The sequence below is a fragment of the Phaethon lepturus genome, unplaced genomic scaffold (assembly GCF_000687285.1).
Source record: "Phaethon lepturus isolate BGI_N335 unplaced genomic scaffold, ASM68728v1 scaffold12657, whole genome shotgun sequence".
Taxonomy (NCBI): domain Eukaryota; kingdom Metazoa; phylum Chordata; class Aves; order Phaethontiformes; family Phaethontidae; genus Phaethon; species Phaethon lepturus.
In genome coordinates, this window is record NW_010549886.1 from 53,681 (window position 1) to 76,017 (window position 22,337).

At 40.3% G+C, this 22,337-nt stretch overlaps 2 protein-coding genes across 3 annotated transcripts in view; one reads left to right on the forward strand and one right to left on the reverse strand.

Annotated features, from left to right (window-relative positions):
- INVS (inversin) overlaps window positions 1-2,542 on the forward strand; it is a gene marked incomplete at its 5' end in the record, with an annotated part of 54,075 nt that extends 51,533 nt beyond the window's left edge. The window contains 2 exons of the mRNA XM_010290394.1: window positions 1,304-1,357; window positions 2,427-2,542. Coding sequence (XP_010288696.1) covers window positions 1,304-1,357; window positions 2,427-2,542 — 170 coding nt within the window. The remainder of the gene's footprint in view (window positions 1-1,303; window positions 1,358-2,426) is intronic.
- A 953-nt stretch (window positions 2,543-3,495) lies between these two features.
- Window positions 3,496-22,337, reverse strand: part of TEX10 (testis expressed 10) — a 59,162-nt gene continuing 40,320 nt past the window's right edge. Inside the window, exons 12-15 of one of the 2 annotated variants that reach the window (XM_010290392.1) lie at window positions 8,523-8,603; window positions 6,195-6,376; window positions 4,961-5,171; window positions 3,496-3,733 (exon numbers count right to left, since the gene is read on the reverse strand). In XM_010290392.1, coding sequence (XP_010288694.1) covers window positions 3,620-3,733; window positions 4,961-5,171; window positions 6,195-6,376; window positions 8,523-8,603 — 588 coding nt within the window. In that variant the 3' untranslated portion in view covers window positions 3,496-3,619. The remainder of the gene's footprint in view (window positions 3,734-4,960; window positions 5,172-6,194; window positions 6,377-8,522; window positions 8,604-22,337) is intronic. The other variant, XM_010290393.1, reaches the window with a different exon arrangement.

The following is a 22,337-nucleotide window of genomic DNA, read 5'->3' on the forward strand; positions in this document are numbered from 1 at the left end:
CCTATAGAAGTAAGGAGAGTGGATGGCTACATGTGCCCAGGATTTACACACCTGTTTGTTAGAAATACATGGTTCAGTGCATAGACAAAAACTTGAAAATCCAAAGTTACTCATCTGATCTCTGCCCTTTCTTCTAAAAGGGCATCGTGGAGTTCTGGCATGGTGCACAGAGCCTCAATTATTTCACAGAATTTTACTTGTAGTAAGTTTTAAGGCTCTGATGAAATCATGCATTTATTTGCTGCTTAAGAACTCAGGAGCCATGTAGTCATTACCAGCTCTTCCTTGGGAAAGCCTGAGTTCTGTTTTTAACTGCAGTTTTATGTACGGAACTGGTGTTGGGGCAATAGGGGTGGCACGATCAGGACTGTCAAGCCGTGCAGGCAGAGAGACAGGGCTATGCTGCGTCACACAGAATAGCCTCGAAGAACACAGATTCTGAAAGTATTATCAAAGTCATTAAGGGCTGGAACTTTTATGCATGTGGCATTATTTGACAGCTTAAATGTAGTCACCTCTCCTACTACTTCTTTACTAAATGTCATTTAGGCTTTTTCAAGTGTATTATGCACTTACTCAGGGATGGGAGCCATTAGTAAAGTTAGCGCTTCACCACATGAAGATTTAGTGCCTCATTGGACATTTGCTCTTCATGGTTGTATCGCATGTAGTTGAGAGGCAGGCCACAGCTAAATAGCCACAAAGCAAATGCTTGAAGGAGACTGTAGTTCAGGTAATTTGCAAAGGGAAGTAAAATACATTTTCCAACTAGTTTAACAAAACTCTGAAGTCAAAAGGAAAGATGACAGTGGACCTATCCTTGAGTTAGTTAGAATTGTCTGTGAGTTTCTGCCTCACTAAGAGACAGAGGCTTTTTTCTTCCACTGCTTGAAAACTCTTTTAATTAAGAGGCATGACCAAACAGGTGTCTGATTGCCACCTCTTCATGCAGATATGAATCTAAATTTTAAAAGAGCTTTAGCAAATAATGCTTCTTTTCGTTTAACTGTTCAGGACAACGGATGTCCTTGTTTTCTGAAATAAAAAGGCTTTCTTTTGAGGTTTGATTGTCCTTTGCTTTCATAACTTGGTGACGAATAGGATAGTGATAGGAACTCTGCCCAGTTCCTTTAGAACACTACCTACTTTTATTCACCTAAGAGGAGCTCAGGGAACTTTAGCCCTTACTTACAGACAAGAACATGTTTATCATCTGCCTGCCTTTGTGCATGACAACATTACATTTATTGGAAAAGTTCAGAGCTGTCAGTGGCTAATGCCAGATACTCCGTTTCTGACGTAGGTGCCTGGAGTAGGTCAGAATGGACTGTTCAGTTCGAGTCTTCTTGTGCAGAAGGCACATCTGGGAAGGTGAGGACTGACTGTCAGCCCTAGTTTTGGTGTTCATAGAGCTAGTGGAAAAAGCATCCAGTGACAAACCTGTAGCAGGGACTGACACCAAACTCGGTTAACTCGGTGGCATGAGCAGACCAGGCGCTTTGGAGTGGGGACACACAGAAGGTATCGAAAGGAAACATACGAGTAACAGGCAGGTAGAGGGTGACAGGTAGAAAAGGAGTCTGTCATGGGCTATACAGACAGTGGGTGGGTGCTCCAAAATAGTCTGGCAAATAGGGCCTTTGATTGTTACATTTTAGAGACTGAAAGTTACTCCTTTTTAAATAATTTTTTATTAAATAGATGCCTTTTGTCAATTTAGTAAGAGGCATTTAAAGAGGCTCTCTAAACAGGCCAGACAGATAAGCCCAGTTTTATTTCACTGTGAACATTGAAGAGTGTTTACGAAGTGGTAAAGGAGGAGGCTTTGCAATTCTTGGCATTAGAAAGACGTCCTTGAGGTGTGCTGGGTTCACCCCCTCAATGAAGTGTTCAGATTTACCCTTGGGATGACTCTGGCTAGACTGGGATAAAGCACCAAAATGTTTGCATGCAATATCTGCAAAACTGGGAAAGGAACACACACATATTACTGTAGCACATTACAGGAAATAAAAACATTGACAAGAGAGCAGTCGGTTGACATTCATTTTTTGCTTCCTAATAATTCAGAGAGTACCTGCTTTAGCCCTGGACTAGTTTCCCCTCCCTTCTAGAAAGGATCCAAGGGCATTGTGTTAGTGACTGAATGCGTCAGCCTGGAAACCATCATTCCTTTACGACGGTAAATCTCCAGTTAGGCTCCATTAATGTAGGCTGCATTAAACACATGCAGTAGCATTCTACGTAAGCTGTACCGGCTGCTGCAGAAACCGAACTCTTTACAGCTAATCAACAGTGAGATGTCAGGAAAAAGGCATGTTCTTCTCCTGCTAGATTCATTGTTTATGAAATCTAGAACACAGTGTAGCATACGCTTCTTTTTATCCACTAGAGTTACTCATCAACACCATTTTGTTCTTTTACAGTAAACAACCTACAGTGTGTTAATTTGTTGGAGAACATGGGAAAATCAAAGCAATTTTCATACAACATGAGAACAACCACTGCTGCAAAAGGGAAAAATACAAGACTCAAGCACTAAACAAAAAGGAATGGTTGGAATTTAAAAAGCACATTCTGGTACAACATATCTAAACTTGAACACATTTTCTATTTTGTATTATGTCAGCATTACGTGCCAAGCAGACTCCTTAGGAGTTGGACTCATTTTGTGTACAAATTAGTTTTTAAATGCAACTGTTAGTTTATTTATTGACAGGATGAAATCTGAATTGCATTTGGAAACAGAAAATGAAGCACTAGGCCCAGCATTACAAGAGTTGCAGGGGCTCTGGAAGTTTTCCATTGTCAAAAGTAGGAATTTTGAATGTGTTCATCAAATGCAGTTTCAAAGGAGAGAGAAACAGTACTAAAGACGTAACAGTACTGAAAGACTGCTGTTCAATTTCACCTCAAATTTATTAAATGTATTTTGAATGTACTAAACAAACAATTGTTTCTTAGCTAGCTAGGGATTTAGAAGGAAAAGTAAAGATGTTGACAAAAAACACTCAAGTAAATACATTGCTTTCCACAGCCTATGGAAATTGTTAGGGGTGTATTTTATACCCTTTGATATTATCACCATTTTTTTCCATATTAATAACTACTTTTATACATGCACAAAAAGGGTTTCTACAGAAAAGATGGAACCTATTCTAGAAGAAAACTTGTTCTTATAATAGCTTTGGAGCTGCCAGCATACAGTATTTACCTTGCACAAAGTATTTAAAAATATGAACTCAGCAAAAATAAAAAAATGCTACTCTAGTTTCAAAGTATTTTGCTTTCTATTTTTTCTTCTACTTGGTATTACATAATTCTGTTTTTTGCAATTAATATGCTGCTTGGAAACAATGTATAAGTCTGTTTCTCTGCAAGTACTTAAGCTTCAAAGAGACAGATTTTCTTTAACACCCCTCACTGTGGTCATCACATCTACTAAAACAACTTCCAGTAATACCCATGTGCTTGAAAAGAAAGGCAATAGAGGTATGCAGTTCTTTGTAAAATTTTTATTCTGTTTCACTTACAAAAAAATTGACAAGCTTTGTTCCAACATCTTCCATTCAAAACTAAATAGAAGTAAATGCTTTACAATAAATGCAGTTCCACCTCTTTAATATACCGTGTTTATAGGGCCAGGTCCCTGGGGGTGAGAGGCAAGGTAGATGTTGAAACAGTAATGGAGGTCCGTTAGCCACTGCTCTTGAACTTCACCACTCTTCAGTGTCTAGAAACAAGGGGAAAAAAGGTAAAACTCAGTTTCACCAACAGCACTTGCAAAGCTTTGCTTTGCTTTTACAGTTAATCAGGTGTGCTGTTAAAGGTACAAGATGGGCTTGTCCACCTGCACACAGTGACATTATTCTTCTCGTTTACACATTTCAACACCATACATCTGCTAAAGCCAAAATCATAAAGTGTTACTACTTGGTACACTAAGTCAGTGTTACATTATGAAGTGTGTCCATTATGTCGGATGTGATTTCCTTACTCTCAATTATAGTGGCTGGCTTACTTTCCAATTCTGCAATTTATAGTTGATTAAAATGCAAATGAGCATGGTTCTACTAAAGCAGGAGAGCTCAATACCCCAGTCTACAGGAGAGCTGCTACCAACACACCAACATAGCCCACGGTCCAGTAATTCACTCCCCACAGCATTCGTAAGTGGTTAAAGAAAACCTCAACAACAAGAAACACAACCCACAGCAGCACATCACAAGAACTGGCTGAGGCATATTCAACAGCAAAGGAAACCAACCACCTCATTCTCTGTTAGAGAATGTTAGAGAACTTGCACCATACTTTCTTACATCTGCTTTAACCACCACTGAGGTTAGTTTCTGGCAACGGGCCTTTTAAAAGCTACTAACGGATACATGTGGCTTGCTTACTCCAACCTGCGGGACATACGAACTCCCTGCGTTCAAAACTAGTAAAAGCTTTGTGCAGAGGCAGTTTCAGATTTTTTTTTCTGAAAAGCAACTAATAGTCTCAAAACCACTGCAACGTAGATGCATAAATAGAAGCACTGGTTTTGAAAGAATATTTGAAAGAGAATGTATTTTGCACCATGCATATTTGAGAGGGTGTCTGATTTAACAACATCTTTGTACACCTGTATACCCCTGCTCCAATAAACAGAAAACACTAGTTTCTTATTTTGGGCAGCTCAGGCTGTATAGGTAATCCACTTCCAGTACATTTTGTTAGGAAGTGAACTGTTGTCCAGGGACGCTGGACTGGGTGCAAGCCAAACTTCAGAATGGTCTCATTTGTGCAATGGCCACAGGAGCTCAGCCAAGTAGCAGCTTTCCACACAGCCTAGACTTCCAAGACAAATAAAAGACTATCATAACTTGTGTTTTCCTAAACATTTGTTCTTCGTGTTTGCAATAATTTTTAAACCTTGTGTACCCTTGTAATCTGTGGGAGACAACAAGAACTTTCATACCATGATGTCCTTGATAATCTGTTGCACCAGAAATTCATTTGTGATCATATGGCTCCTGAGCTGGCCATGTTGCATCAGTAAGCGAAGCAACTGAGCAACAACAGGCAGCTCTTCCCGACAGATCCTGCTCACTTGCAGACTTTGCAGCATCAGTCTCAGTAACCGTGGCAGGAGTGCTAATGCAGAAATACATGATCCCCACAGCATATCCCTGAGAGGAAGAGGAGAACAAAAATTGAAATGATCAGGGACACGTATTTCAAGTATGCTGGTGCGAACTAGCCTAACAGCTGTACAAAGAAACATCCCTCCAAATTCAGTCCTGCCAACTGCCTTCACCATAATTAGTGCTGAAGCACAAAATTTGTACCAGAAAATGCTAAACTTGAAAATATCCTGAAATTATGTACAGCACCGGAAAAAATTTAAGGTCCTGCCCTGGAGCTACAACTGTTGCTGAAGCTCTTACACAGTGTAATTTCTGCTTGATGCAGCTGGGAAGAGGTTTTTGTTTCAGTCATTGCTCAGGTACACCTGAATCTTTATAAAGGCTCATAAGAAATCAAACAATGGAATAGTTTGATATGTAATGGAATTGCATGATACACACATCGTTCAATACAGTAAGCGGAGGACTCTGGTTTCAAAAAAAACACATCCTGAATTTTAAGTAAGCTTTGAACAACTTTCCCATATGTAGATCAGTTAGAGGAAAAATCTGAAGTTTAAACTGTTTAAAGACATTTCTGTTGCACAGGTAAACAAACTTATTTAAATCTGGTATCTGTAGCTTTTGGTTTTTTAAATCAAATGGACTTGCAGTCTATAAAATGATGCCTGAGAAGTTTTGTTAAAGCTGAAATATCAAGTCAGTTAAGAGTACAAGCTTAGAAAGCCAAATCCTTTGCATGTTGCTTTTTAGTGTATCTAATGAAACTAAAGGCTGAAGCAAAAGATTAAGGTGTAAATATCCACCTTTCTAAAGTCAGGATGGCTCTGACATCTAACTAGAACAATTTAAGATGAAACCTTTTTCAGTAACTCTTTTAAATAATACTAGCTAACTTTGCAGCTGTTTTTCTTAAATCCAATTATTGTTTTGAAGTAAGCAAGAGACAGCACAACAAATTGGGGATATGTGTGTGGGGGAATGTGTAACTTTCATTTTACATCTCTAAATACTTGTGGGTATAAAAGCAGAGACAATTAACATGGTAGGAAAAGTAGCATTTACCTTTTCTGTACATGTTCTGCATCCTCTTTGTCTAAAGTTAGCAGAAAGTACAGAAGGCTGTAACAACAAGAAGCTAAGAACTTGTGCAGGTTTTCACTTAGGATGCAGGCTTGATCCAAGAGCTTATTTATGGCACATAGAACAGATCCAGCTGTGCTATCAGGTATTACAACCAATCCAACCTGTGTTAAAACAAAAAAAAAGTTAATCACTTCATACACAAGTTTTTTTGCTGGTATACAAGCATGTCTAGAGCTGAATGAATCTCTTTCGTATCATGACATATATTACTTAGTTTCCGTTCAGTTCTACACACTACTGCATTTTTTCAAATCCCTATTTTCATAAAAAATTGCCACCCATACCAACAGAAGGTTAAACCAGCATCTTCGTTCCAACCCTTTTAATTAAATAAACACTCATCTCAAACGTATTTTAAAAAGCCCCACTGCTTTGAGCCTTGCTTTGAAAGATGGTACAGGCACAAACAGAATCTTTTGGACAGAACAGGTCTTTCCCTTTTAAACATATATAATGGGACAGAGCAGCCTTTCCGTGTCTTGAAACAGCAGCGAGCAGTCACTGAGGCAGATGGAAACTCTGATTTACTCTCCAGAAAGAAAAGCTTCTACTGGATCATCATCAAGGTGAGTCTCCTTAGAAATCCAACAGGCTCAACAGGAATGAGAGCATTATGAGCTGAGTTAAATTAAAGCTAATGAAACATATGGTGGGCCCACAGCTGAGGTGATACTCTTCTGTTGTTAGAACATTATCTTGAGTAAGGATTTTATAGGCATGATAAGTAATTTAGAAAAAAAAATATTTTTTAGTAGCAGCAGTGAATTAGAAAGCACTTACAATTTTGAAGTGCTATTGAGTAACTATCCTAGATTTTGGTCTTGTAAAGCTGTAAAAACAAATTCATGCACTGCTAATGTAGCACCATTTATCTTCTAAAAAAATGAGTTTAAACAGTTTTTGAGTAGCCTTATTTGCTCACCTGCAAGTACATGGTTTTAAGCTGACAGAGGCAGTTGTTCACTTAACAAGGTCAGCTGGGTTTTTTTTAGAAATGTTTAGAAAAAGATCAATAAAGCGCAAGTTACAGAAATGTGGAGTGTGTTTCATTGGTATGATTACTCATGAGAGGTACAACATAAAGAACAACGATGGGTTCAAACTTCTAGATACTTCCAGTATAAGACACCAGGTGTATTTCAAGGCCACAAGCGCAGATCACTGTCCCAAGCTGACCCTGCGCCAGCCAGCTGTGCAGGAGAAGGATGGTGTTTCTGCATGACAGAAGATGGACTGCAACTGTCACCAAGACCCTGCTGAATACTACAGGACACTGAGACACTAAATAAAAACTAGTAAAGATGTTCCTAAACAACCACAAATAGGAAATAATGTCAGTGAGCTAGATGGATGCCTGCATATAAAGAAACATCCTGAAGATCGAATTAGCCAGCGCTGCTGATGAAATGTGCCAGTCAGCCAGTCTAGAAGATGATGTGAACACAGACATTTCCATTTATACAAATCCAGTAGACGAGACTGCTCAAATAAGCTCCCGTGTAGGATCTTGCCTACACAGTGCCTTTCTTCCCTGTCAGGTGTCATCACCCAGTTTGAGATCTTGGGCAGCAGTCTAATCAACTATAAAAATCAACTTAACTTTTTGGTCTCAAAGGGACAGTGTAGTATAGCACATAAACTGATTTAAAAGTTGTGATTTAAGTCAACACCCACCCCCAAAAACCCAGACTACAGTTACAGGTAAGCCACTGCCTATGGAAGCTTTAGTCTAGTAATTTTTCAGTAGAGCTTCATACAGGGAACTGCAGATACTTGTCAGAACGCAGAACCATCTTGACAGACAGGTCCTCCGTCTCAGCAGGCAGCATGACAGGTAACTGCAAATTATGTCCCTTACAATTCTGTTACCCAGCTCTGGCTTTGCCACCCCCATCCTCAGCTCAGAGAGTGTTCAGGATTAGAAGACAACAGACTGTAAAACTCACCTAAAGCTGCTAGTTGCTCTTTTGAAAAGCAAAGCAAAACAAGAAGCCTTTCATTTTCAGCTGTCCCAGCTTAAAAACAAGCTCAACTATTCACAAATCAGAACAACAATTTAAAAAATCCATGCAAGTTTGGATATCAACAGTTACAGATTTTTTTAAAACTCCATTCATCTTGTTGAAAACTTCTGCAAATGCTGAAATTATACATGAAATATATGGAATAAATGGATTTGAGACTGTAATGAGACTGTTACAAAACTTATCACAGGAAAGGTAACCTAGAAGACAAAATGGTACTTACCAGATATTTACAGATGCCAGTCTGGAGAATGTCAAAACACTGACTTTGTGAAGGTATAGTGGACAAGCTGTGACAGATCATCTGTTTTAATAAAACAAAGTTATCTTTAAGTACTGTAAATGCAACCTGCAATCATTCACTGTGTAGTCATATTTTGCTGTCAGACTTAAATACAAAGTACCTATGAGGACATATAGCAGCTTTGTCTCAAAGTATCGATTCTGCACAGTGTATAAGAGTAACACTGTCAACATAAATCGCTCAGAGTTTAAACAGATGACAGCCTACACCATTAGTTTTTTTGGTAGTGGCTTTCTTCATTTTACCTATAGAAGGCCAAAAATATTCTACGCGGCTACAGTGCCACACCGAGCCTTCACACGCCTTTCCTCGGAGCTGAAGAATTTCAGAAGACAACTCCACAAATAACTTAAGCAGCAGAGGAATCACAGTGAAACAGGACAGCAAAATAGTATGACAAAGAAGAAAATAACAAAGATCCATTTCCAACTTAATTTTCCTCTATGCTACCAAAAATGTCAAGTTCAAAGATGACACAAAATGTAATACTACAAAGGGAAATCTTGCTTTATGAACTACCAAAAACTTGCTGGTGCTTACATAATCAGGCACTAGCAAACTGCATTAGCTGCCCAGAAGCATGATGGAAAGAGTTTTTTGTTGTGGTTTTTTTTTTTTTTTTTAAAAAGACTCAGATCTTCATTTTTTAGTAAAAAACATATGGGTGAGAATGGCCAGGTTGGAGGGGGGAGGGGGGGGGGGGGAAGGGGGGGGGGGGGGGGGGAGGAGAGTTGACCAAGACCACACAAAATGCTATATGGCTCCTGGATAGGATAAAAAAAAACAGGGCTCTAGCAGATCTGCTAGTAAGCTGTAGTACAATCCTCAGCAGATGGCTTTCTCTGTTCCTCTTTTCCTTCCCATCTATTCCAATAATTTGCAAACTAGTCAGAGAGCCTGGATGAACTCCCTCTGTTCACAATCGCTGCTTAGCCCACCAGAGCGTCAGCTGAAGCCTCCAGAAAGCAAGGTGGGCGGCATGAGCGCGTTATTAGACATTAGCGACCGTGATGTCCTGCTAAGGACAAGGAAGGCGGAGGAACCAATAATAAGGAATGAGATCTGCTGTTTGTGCTTAAGGGAAACAGAAAGAGAAGAGCACAATCAGACATTTGAAGGAGGGAAGAATTTTACAAGTTTCACAAATAGCTCGACTAAGCAAAACCCGTTCCTTTAAGATACCTTCCTGACTGCAGAAAGAGCTAAAGAAAACTTTCACAGAATGATCTGACTTGAGGGATTAAAGTCTGTGATAGTGTCCTAGTTTTGAGGCTTAAGTTGAATCAGGGCAGGTCAGGACACCTAAGCAAGATATGACCAAACAGAAAAAAAGTCACCCATATTATGTTAAAAATAGCAGCCCACAACATTTCCAGCTGAAGAGAGATTCCAAGGAAAGGAAAGGCTAGAAAAAACTGTTAGCTCAAGGTCCTGTGGTATGAAAACTCAATCCTAAGTAATATGCATGCCAGTGGTGGTTTAATCAGAAATGGCCAAGCAGTATCATTTGTGGTGGTATAAAAGTGCGCTCAGTTTTTCCAAAGTTACATGCCAGACATGCTTTTAGTCCTGCTTAAGCTGGCCAAATTCAGGAGATCCTTAATATATCTGCTTGACAGAACGTAATACTGTCAGGCTGTCGGGACATTGCCCACGTTAATCAGTATTAGAGGCGTAGTTGTACAAGTATTTTGTTTGACTAGTAGGACTATTTAAAAGACAATTTTATAGATACTCTTGCACTGAATACCCTTGTTTTTGATGCTATAAATTTATTTAATAATGAAATAATATTATTAAAACTGTGTACTCCATCCTAGATACGGTAGTACTTCTGTACACTGCAATTTGAAAGTGATAAAATATTAAGTACTCTGTAATATTCCAAAGAAACGCACTCAAATCATCTGCATCTTAGCAGCGTCAAGGAATAAAGTCAAGCTGAGACAAAGGTCACTACTGGGGATTGTCATGTCAAGGACAAAACTCTTGATGCCAGCCTGACCTAGTATTTTAATGAGTAACACTTACACAAAAGGTAAAGCTACACTGATGAAATCTGTCGACTGACAGCGCGAAGTTGAGAAACCCTGACAAGACAGGAGGATGGGACTAACCTATAGAAAAGATCACATGGGTTTGATAAGTAACAGATACAGGAAAAAGTTCAGTGAAAAAAAAGTCATGGGTCATGCGCTTGGAGACTAATAAAAACTTCTGCATGCAACCAGGAGTTTTAACAGTTGGAAGCGAGGAGAAAATTCTATGCTTAACTGACCACAGGGTGGTCATGATACAACCATGAAACAGGCAAATGTCACTTCAGGAAAAATAAAGATAATCACAGTCTTAGAATGGTTTGGGTTGGAAGGGACCTTTAAGGGCATCTAGTCCAACCCCCCTGCAATGAGCAGAGACATCTTCAACTAGAGGAGGTAGCTCAGAGCCCCATCCAACCTGACCTCAAGTGCTGCCAGGGATGGGGCATCTACCACCTCTCTGGGCAATCTGTGCTAGTGTTTCACCACCCTCAGCGTGAAAAATTTCTTCTCTATATCTAGTCTAAATCTGCCCTCTTTTAGTTTAAAACCATTAGCCCTTGTCCTATCGCAACAGGCCCTGCTAAAAAGTCTGTCCCCATCTTTCTTGTAAGACCCCTTTAAGTACTAGAAGGCTGCAATCAGGTCTCCCCAGAGCCTTCTCTTCTCCAGGCTGAACAACCCCAGCTCTCTCAGCCTGTCCTCACAGGAGACATGTTCCATCCCTCGGATCATTTTGGTGGCCCTCCTCTGCACTTGCTCCAACAGGTCCATGTCTTTCCTGTACTGAGGGCTCCAGAGCTGGACGCAGGACTCCACGTGGGGTCTCACCAGAGCGGAGCAGAGGGGCAGAATCCCCTCCCTCGACCTGCTGGCCACGCTGCTTTAGATGCAGCCCAGGATACAGTTGGCCTTCTGGGCTGCGAGCGCACATTGCTGGCTCATGTCCAGCTTTTCATCCAGCAGTACCCCCAAGTCCTTCTCGGCAGGGCTGCTCTCCATCCCTTCATCCCCAAGCGTGTACCAATACCAGGGGTTGCCCCGACCCAGGTGCAGGACCCTGCACTTGGCCTTATTTGAACCTCATGGGCCTTATTTGAACCTCATGAAGTTCACCCGGGCCCATGCCCCAAGCTTGTGCAGGTCCCTCTGGATGGCATCCTGTCCCTCAGGCGTATCTACCACACCACTCAGCTTGGTGTTGTCTGCAAACTTGTTGAGGGTGCACTCGATCCCACTGTCTGTGTCATTGATGAAGATATTAAACAGTACCGGTCCCAATACAAACTGGGGGACAATACTGCCTGAGGGACACCACTCATCACCAATCTCCATCTGGACATTGAGCCCTTGACCACTACCCTTTGGGTGTGATCATCCAACTAATTCCTCATCCACCCAACAGTCCACCCATCAAATCCATATCTCTCCAATTTAGAGCGAAGGATGTTGTGGGGGACTGTGTCAAAGGCCTTACAGAAGTCCAGACAGACGACATCGGTAGCCCCTCCCTTGTCCACTGATGCAGTCACTCCATCACAGAAGGCCACTAGGTTGGTCAGGCGGGACTTGCCCTTGGTGAAGCCATGCTGGCTGTCCTCCACGTACCTTGGCATAGTTTCTAGGAGGATCTGTTCCATGATCTTCCCAGGCACAGAGGTGAAGCTGATGGGTCAGTAGTTCCCAGGGTCCTCCTTGCTACCCTTTTTAAAAATGGGTGCAGTGTTTCCCTTTTTCCAGTCTCCAGGGACTTCACCTGACTGCCAGCACTTTTCAAATGTTATGGATAGTGGCTTGGTGTCGATAACTGCACTCCAGTCATGGGATTCGTCCCACTGAGTTTCAGTAATGGCAACTAGGTCATAGCTTCCTAGCAGCATGATGTAGAGGCACTTCAGCTGGCTGGTTGGCCATGTCACATTCTAGAGGAACACCCCTTAATTCTTTTGTGATATTATCCCTGGTATTTCTCAACAGAAGTGGTCAGAGTACTGATTGTTCACTAAGACCCTACTTGGACTATTTCTGACATACTGTGCAAAATAGGAGTCACTCATTTTCAAGAAAGGTTAATTTAAACTGAATGGGCATAGAAAAATTGCACAAAGAATAGAGAACCTGTCTTATAGATGTCAACAGAAAGAACTTAACCCACCTAGGCTGGCAAAGCTATATGCAAGAAGGGTTATTATTGTCACTTACAAATACAACAAAGAAGTGAAAAACACTGCAGAGGAAATATAACCAAGCAGTTACAAAAAACAACAATGATCATTGCTGGCTGGGAATCGAGATGAAAAGGCAATTAGGAAGGATGATTTTGAAAGGGGAAACACAGGAGACGCTGTTCTAAGACAGCTCAAGAAGTTTAAAAATGAGGTACGCCATATGCTTGTGAGCACATCACACTAGGCACAGTATGCTAGAGAGACCCCTTTTAATTCAAGACATATGCACAAGAGGTCAACAAATTAAAGACCCTTTATGCAAATCTACCAGGCCCACCCAGAAAACTAAGGTTCCATTATTAATAAAACCATTCTTAATATTTCACCCTTAGGACTATGTCCCTTGAATAGGACCACCAGCCCACTGAGGTTCTCCCTGAGATGACAAGTTGTGGGAGCACTTCAGAACAGGTACAATTCACCAACTCTTCCAGAATTGGCAAGGAAAACGGGCATCATACCACTGAAGAGGAGCACACTTGCTTAGAAGTGTTGTGGTAAAGTGCTTTGGGAAGTTAGTTTTTCAACCTTTCAGAACTTTCTGACCCTCAAAATAGCACAACCATTCCCTAAATGCAGTTCTATTTTCCTACGATTAAGTGGGAGTGGCAATCCTTTTCAGTTCCATAAATTAAACCCTACTTGAAATGGCTTTCATAACAAACGCCTGTTATAAAAAGTGAAACTGAAACATTATTAGACATGGAAATGAAAAGCAAAGAAAATTTAATTATCACATGAAAATTAGTATTTTTCCTGACAATTTATTTTCCTTAGGCAAGGGTTTGCATGATGTTTAATTTCCATAATAAAATGTCACAAGCTGATTCATTATTTTACATTTGATTAGCATTTATCACACTTTTGGCGCAATCAGAGATTGGTTTTGGACCAAAGCCAGAATAGCTTTGCATCAGAGTATTACTATAGTGAATGGACAGAGAACGAGCATTTCTGATCATGGCCGGCGTGGAGGGGCTATATGTTTGAGACGTATTTTATAACAGGTTTGGTTTCGGTTTAGAGATTTTGGGTTTTTTCCCCGTTTGAATTTTGTTTGAATGTCCACTTGACTAAATTAAGCCAAAGAAAAGCATTCTCTTAAATAGGGGCTTATCTGTTAGCATTATGCAGCAAACAGTACAGGTTCCATAATCCATTGGCGGTTTTTCAAACCAAACCTTATTGATCAGACAAGCCCAACTACCCATTATACTTGTGAGCAACACAATTACAACAGCAAGTTCCCTACTAGTGCTTCAGGAAATTGTTTTTACACAAGCTTCCTTGCCTGCCATACTAAAGATGTACTCCAACAGTAGCCAGCTAAAATGGGAAGAAAAAAAAAAAAGCAGCCAGGAAGGCAGCCCAGGAACACTCCCTGGGCTTTTTGGAGATCCTGACACCACAGAGTATTTTACTCTGGTCTTTAACTGGATGGGTTAAAAGCATTTTTGCTACTGACAGCTAACCTAGCAGACTCTTAATCCAGTCTGAAACAAGCTTTTCATAGCTCTAATATATAATCAAAGGAATCCATCAGTTTAATATTGCTTATCTGTAAGATGCTCTAAACTCCAAAAGGCAGAGTTGAAGTGACCCAAGGAAGCCCAGTCTCAGCCTGAGCCCTCACAGCAACAGGAACACGCACAAATGATGAACCAAGACTTATGTTTTGTTCATTATTTAACTGTTCCCACTCCCTAAATCACTAAATGCTTCCCATAACACGATGGAATCCTGACTCAAAAAGCCTCAAGGGAAGTGTTTTATCAGTAACTCTCCAGGGAGAATCTGCATATTATTTCAAGCTTAATCATGCTGCAAAGTACTCTTTTCAAAGAAAATACTCACCTTCCTCTGAAGACATGCACAAGCGTGAGCACAGAATGGAACCAAGCAAGCAGGAAAGATAATGGATCAAGTATTTTATCTGACTCTGAACAGACAGTTCAGACTCCAAGAGAAGTGATTTTGTTAAAAAAGTAAGTTGACACATGGCACACAGACACTATATCCTAACATGAACTTTAAAATATATTTTTCAATTCACATCAACATCCACCTCAAACATGGGTAACTAAAATGTAACAGGCTGTTCTGCAGTCAATTCCCAAGTCCTTGTGAAATGACTGTTTCGAGCGGGACTCTAGCCAGTAGAACATGTTACTGCAGAGCGTAGAAAATGAGAAGTTTTCAGGTGATGGGGCAGGCAATGAAGCTTGTCGTCTGAAGCTTGGCCAGCTTCCCCCGAAGCACCCTAGCTTATCAGACAGTGTACTCCCTTGACAGGTGCTGCTTCTCTTTCTGAAGTAAATTGATTTGACAGGGCAATATTAACAGTGCCCTGAGTTGTTGAGAAAGCTGTGTACAACAAGAGATCTTTGTTCATCTGCCTTGGCTAAGCTCACAGGGGCGGATGTGAAAGGTATTCCTGATTCAGTGACTCCAGAAAAAAAAAGAAAAAAAACAACACAAACCCCACATGAAACTCACACACAATCACAATAAAACAAAACAAAGCCTAGGTTAAAAAAAAGAAAAAGCCAAAAAGAAGGAACAGAGTCTGCAGGAAAACATTACATAGGTGGGCAACGGGAGAGGGGGAAAAACAAACAAAAAAACACTACGGGGCTAATTTTACATTCAGGGTACCAAAGCAGGAATACAGAAACTTGTTTAACAATTACAAATGCTTAAGAACACGTATTCTGTCCTGCATCTTGATAGAGTACATGCTTCCATAGACCTAGAAGGATTATGAAAGACAGTGAGTGTCCAATTGCTGGCTCAGAAACAGGATAACAGGATGCAGCATACAAGCTCATCTTGCATCTACTGAACTGCAGTGATTGCCTATCTGCAGACTCCTTGGCTGTGGCATGCAGTCTGATGTTAAACCTACATTAAGAATCAACTAAATTAAGTGACATTATCTTTATTTGCCACTGGACACAAATACCTGAATGGCAACCACCACTGTTCACCTCCAGTTGTAACGATTTTATCATGTCTTTAAAGCTGGGTACCAGCAAGATCTGGTGCCAGGAGGCAGAGAACTATGGGCTAGAGACAATGCCACTGTCTCCCTAAGTGACAGGCATTTCTAAAAATATTATTCTTTTGTCAGCAAAACTAGGTTTTATGCTCAACAGCTAATGTGCTACCCAAGAGCAGACAAAACCATTCCTGAAAAATGGAATAGGTCTGGTTCTCTTCTCAGAGCCACCTTGCTAACAATATTCAAAGAAAGGGCAGCACGAAATAGCTTTTCTACCCAAAGAGCTTTTGTTTCATCCTTTTGCAGCCATAAAAAAAACTCTTCTTTCACAGCCCTGCACCATCCTCACAGCTATATCACCACATGCATGTGCAGGACCGTCAAAGAACATCTGATGCACAAGTCTCCAAATTCACCTGCCTGCCCCTTCCCCAAACAAAAGGACTTGAAGTATATGATGCAGGTACAACGGAGCACTGGCCTGAAGCTCAGATTCAGTTTTTTTGGGAGTTTGTGTATTGGTATTCAGGTTTTATTGGGGTTTTTTGGGTTGGGTTTGGGTGGATTTTTGTGGGGTTTTTTGGTTTTTTGTTTGTTTCTCTTTTTTGGTGTGTTTGTTTTTGGTTTTTTTTTTTTTAAGTTTTAAATTGTAAAATTATGGAAGAGATCTTTGAAAAAGATCGTCATTAATTTTAGGAGGCATTACATTTATTTATATAATTTTTCTTTTGTTTCTTTGGAGTTTGCATTACTTTCAAGAAAAAAACATTATTTTCATTTCTGAACATTTAACTTTGATATGATACAGTTTCACAAAACACTAACAGGCTTACACAGAATTTTTTAATCCTCCTTAAAAGGAGTAAAAATTATAGCATCTTTCTAGTTCAGAAGGGATACTATTTACCCTCAGCTACTTTTCTTCCCAATGTAACTCCAACCTGGAAATCTCAATAAAGAAAAACTGAAATCCTACAGCAACTTCAACTCCAAATCTACATTTTAAAAATTTAGTGGATTTTTGAAGTATGTTAATGGCTGCTTGATGTTAAGCTACAGTGCTGCAACACCACCTTTTATTTCTCAAGGCAAACATCCTTGCAGGACTTTTAATTTACATGCATTGACTTGCTATCTTTATTGATTTGTCATAATTTTTCATAGCATATCAGTGCAGATACGGCCTTCCCAACTCTATTTCACTTATAAGACTTCTGTTTTTGACACGCATTAGTATATTACATTACATGCATCCCAAGGTTTTTGAATTCAAGACTGCTTTTAAAAGCAGCTGACCTTCTTTAGTGTTTGCTCCTAAATGTTTTCAATATTTTGTTAAGTATTATTTCTTCAAGTCAGCTATGTGATCAATATAACTCTAGAATCTCTACTTCAAGCAGAACCCTCAAATTATCATTGCTTTCCCCCTCCAAAATGTTCAGGTGTCACAAACATCAAATAGTACAATAGAAATTATCATGTATACACGGTTACCTTGTTAAATGGTTCATTTCTGCTGGCACTATTTCATTCGATACTAGCAGAGCAATTCAATTACGGGGGAGTGAACAGTATTACTGACAAACACTATAGGCACAGTTAAAATGAGCAAAGACTGAAGCCTCTCCCCTAAGGCTGCAACCATTTATTCTGTAGCCCCATCTCTTTCAGCTTACAGGGGTATGATTTTAAATAATTGGCTTTAATAAGGCAAAAGTAATTTTAAGTAGAAGTTGCTCCAGAAAAGGAACCAAGGTTTCCGCATTTAATATTCTTTTAGACAAAATATGAAGATTAACCTTTACAACTCCAGAAAATAGCAGTTAAAATATAATACTTTTCTTAAGTATTACTCCTTAAGTGAAAATCACCATTACCTAAAAGCTTCCACAAAAAAATAACATGGCTCCAGACTTCCACTATACCAATTACCATTCTCTAGACAGAAGTTACAAACAGTATCCATCTCAAAACAGTTTTTGTTACAAACCACTTAAAAGCATCAATTCCCATCAGAAGTGCATTTGTTTGGCCTTTTCACCAATTACAGTTAGCCACATGCTACCAACTCCACTGGTTTTATTAACACTCCAGGATTCCAAACTGCCATCTGAAAATGCCTCAAGTTATTTTTTTCCTTTACACAGCTTGCTCTTTCTCCAGAGGCACACCTTTTTTTCTTCCACATCTCTGGCATGCATACATCATACATTAAATTCTCTCTTACAGTTCATTACTACTAGAAATACATACTACTCACTGCACAGTACAGCTAGCTAGCAACCAAAAGCCGGGACTGCCTTCCTCTGGATTTGAAAACGAAGTCAAGCAGCGAGCAATAAAGCCAACAAACCATGGCTTCTTACAGATTCACACCTGGGACCCTTCATCCTTTACTCTTCCTCCTCTTCAGCACCATAATCCCAGTGCCCCTGACACCCCCACAGGCCAGGCGACAGCACCTGCTGAGCCTGGCCCAGAGTGATGCACAGGCAGGCTGGCCAGCTGGCTGCTGGCGACCAGGCTGCAGAAACAGAGTTATAAACTGCCTTGTGTTAATCTAGAGTTTTTCCTCTTCCACCTGCTTATTCTCATAAATTTTACAGGCAACTACTATTTGCAACTTCATTCTTTTAGCAGAGCATCAAAAACTGGCCAACAGTTTAGACAAAACTAGTGGAAGAGGAAGATGGTTAGACTAATAATAATAAGAACCTGATCACTAGTCTCATTTATTCATGGGAAACCAGGTTGTCAAATCCTAGTTCAATCAGTTCCTTATTTTCATCCACAACGAAATATTTGTCCGTTATGAGGAAACCCTGAATTACAACTACACAACGAGAACTGTTTTAAATGACTGATTCTCAACATAGACACCTGAATGCTACCTGCTCTGCAGCCAGCGGAGGGCTGTTCTCACATATTAGGTATTTTAAATTACTACAAATATTTTGCTTAACATTACAGCATCACCATAAGCTTCCTTATCCAGCAAGGGAAAGCATGAAGATTCAGCATTCAGAAGCTGTGCCACTCTACTCAGTTCCACCAAAAGCATGACTGGGTTTTATTATTTCCTGTAGCACTTCTTTATTTAAACAAAATAATTTTCTGTCACACCTAAAAATATTTTGATTCCAAAATTGTGCCACACCTTGAACTATGTCCACTTGAAAGAAAGCAGTCACCAAACCTACCGCCCTCACACCCCACGCACATCGAAAGACAGTGTGATATGATGGCTCAAGACATCCTAGAAAAGCCTTATGATTTGCTGGCAGCTTTCTTCTCCCCAGAGGCTACAGCTCTGAGTTTTAGGGGGGTTTGTTGCTGGTTGATTTATTTTCTTTTGAGAGGAGAGTAGCTTGTGCAATACCTGGTAGAAACTACTTGCTCTACAAAAAGTATTCCTGTGCAATTTTTCGCAAACCTTGAACTGAAAAGTTTTTCCCAAGCCAGGTTTTTTTTTTTTTTGACTACAGTCCCCAGAACATTTTCCTTACAAATTGAACATGAAAGAGAGTATGAGTCAACGTGTTTGAAGCTGGAGAACGGTACTCGACAAGGAAAAGAGAAAACCCCTAAAACTTAATGAACACAACGCTGTACTAGATATTTAAACACAGAGAAAGCAGTCATCTAAATGCCTAACATCTGAATTTTTTTTAAGTGGTAACTTCAGCATAGTTTAGTTTACATATCACTTACCATAGCCACAAAATCTGGCTGTGTGACCTCTGAAATCAAAACCAGCCATGAATGGAATCCTGTGATTCATAAAAGGAAGTGGTTGCCTTAATACTGATATTTTCTCTTCATAAAAACAAAGAGATTTGGAACATAGTGTATCCCAGAGACCATTGTTACTAGATCAGAGGCAAGAGGAAAGAATATCTTAATTTTTCTCTAGTAAGAAATCTACTGAAGAGATGCCCCTACTCTTCTGTCCACAAATTCCATAGAAAAAAATAGCAATTCTGGGAGGAACACCCTGAACAGCATTGCAACACCACCAGTCCTACTGTCAAGCATTTAACAGGAACGGTGTAAGTTCCAGATCATACATAAGGGTACCAACCTACCAAATAAAAAAAATATAATCACTCCATACTGGGAATCTCATTATGCTCTAAAAACAAATATAATAATGACGATATTTGTCAATGGTGAAACAAAAGTTCCTTTTTTTCAGGAGGAGAAATTTTCAAAGAATCACAGAATCATTGAAGTTGGAAGGGACTCCCTCGAGTTCCTCTAGTCCAACATTCCTGTTCAGGCAGGGTCAGCTAGAGCAGGTTGCCCAGCACTGTGTCCAGACTGGTTTTGAGTATGTCCATAGATGGGAACCATAACATCTCTAGACTACTTATTCCAGTGCTTGACCACCCTTACTGTGAAAAAGTTCTCTTGTGTTTAGATGGAACTTCATGTGTTTTAATTTGTGCCCTCTTGTGCTGTCACTGAGCACTACTGAGAGGAGTCTGGCTCCATCCTCTTCGTTCCCTCCCATCAGGTATCTACACACATTGGTAAGATCTCTTGTCCAGGCCAGACAGTCCCAGCTCTCTCAGCATCATCTCATATGAAAGATGCTCCAGTACATCCACGTGTCTCTTGTACTGAGGAGCTCAAAACTGGACACAGTACTTCAGATGCAACCTCACCAGTGCTGAGTGCAGAAGAAGGATCACCTCTCTCTACCTGCTGGTAACACTCCTCATGCAGCCCAGATGGCTGTTGGGCTTTCTTGCCACAAGGGTGCATTGCTCACTCATGGTCAGCTTGTCCACCAGAACCTCAAGGTTCTTCTCTGCAAAGCTGCTTTGCTGCTGGCCAGCCTCCAGCATTTACTGGTGCCTGAAGTTACTCCTCCTGAAGTGCAGGAATCTGCATTTTCCTTTACTGAACTTCATGAGGTTCCTCTCTGTCCAGTTCTCCAGCCTGTCCATATCTCTCCAAACAGCAGCACAACCAATCTGATCTATCACCCAATCCTCCCAGTTTTGTACCCTCTGCAAACTTGATGAGGGTGCACGCATTCTTATTGTCCAGGTCATTAACAAAGGTTAGAAAGTACTGGCTCCAGTACCAACCCCTGGGGTACACTGACGACTTCCCTCCAACTGGACTTTGCACTGCTGATCACAACCCTCTGGCCTGGCTGTTCAGGCAGTTTTCAATCCAGTTCTCTGTCTATTTATCTAACCCATTCTTTGTCAGCATGTTGACAAGGATGTTTTGGGATGCAGCATCAAAAAACCTTACTCAAGATAAACTGCCCTCCCCTCATCTACCAAGCTAGTCACCTTGTTGCAGAAGGCTAACAGGTTGGTTGATCACAATCTGCCTTTCATAAATCCTTGCTGAACATACCCAATCACATCCCAGGTGTATCTGATATAACCCTGTTCACTAGAAACTTCGTCTCCACAGTCACGAACATGTTTATGGGGAAGCACCTTCAGTCTCCTTCTCAAGTTCAGAGTTGTAAGTGGCAGTCCAGAACTCCCTTTGTTTAAGAGTCTACAAATGAGGTGAGCCTAGAAGGTCTCATCACTCTTCACACAGATTTTTGACGCGTGGGATTTTTGTTCCTATTCTCTTTCATAACAGTCTCCAGGAAAGACTGACACATAACCACAGTAGTAGTGCAATGCTCCATAGGATGTCCAAATCCTCTTGCATTACTAACCAAGGATATCCAGCTCTTTGCTTAATGACTACCATCCACTTCTGAGAACTTGGGAGAGCACCTTGTATCTTTCCCAAGAAAAGGTACTTTACCAAAAGCAAGTCTCAAGTTTCTGAAAATACTGACTCTCCTTGATGGCACTAAAACATTGAAAAGATTGTGGTAGGAGGAGAAGTAAATAAACTTGCAACCAGGAACCAAAGGCACAAACAAGCTATCTACAAACTACTTCACTGTCCCCAAGTGAAAATAGTCCTACTATGTAGTCTCTCAAACAACTTTGATAAATTTGTGGAAGAAAAGCAAGAAGAGGAAGGAAAAGACATAAGAGGTGGCATTTTCAGAGGTAGGTAAAGTATATATAAATCCTTCAGATGCTGTATAGGATTATGCTAACTCTTTGAGAAACAAGTAATCCCTCTAGTTCATTCAGGGAGGAACAGTTCCATACAGGGCAGGGAGGGAAAGCATTGTAGTCTTTCAATACAGGAGAAAGGAGTTTTGGTGAGAAAAATGCTTCATTACTGCCCAGAAGAGACAAAAGCAAAACAAATTATAAAGTTTAGCTGCTCCACAGGCCAACTGACATACCAAACAACAACTTTGTTAAAATACTTTTCAATAAATATGCCTCGGACTATAATTAGTTTCAGTACGTTATCACTTAAACTTTATGAATTAGTAGAGAAAAATCTACTATACCGCTAATCAAAAAGACTGCCACAAAGGTCCAGAATATATCATACAACTAAAAACTTCTGTTACACTCTT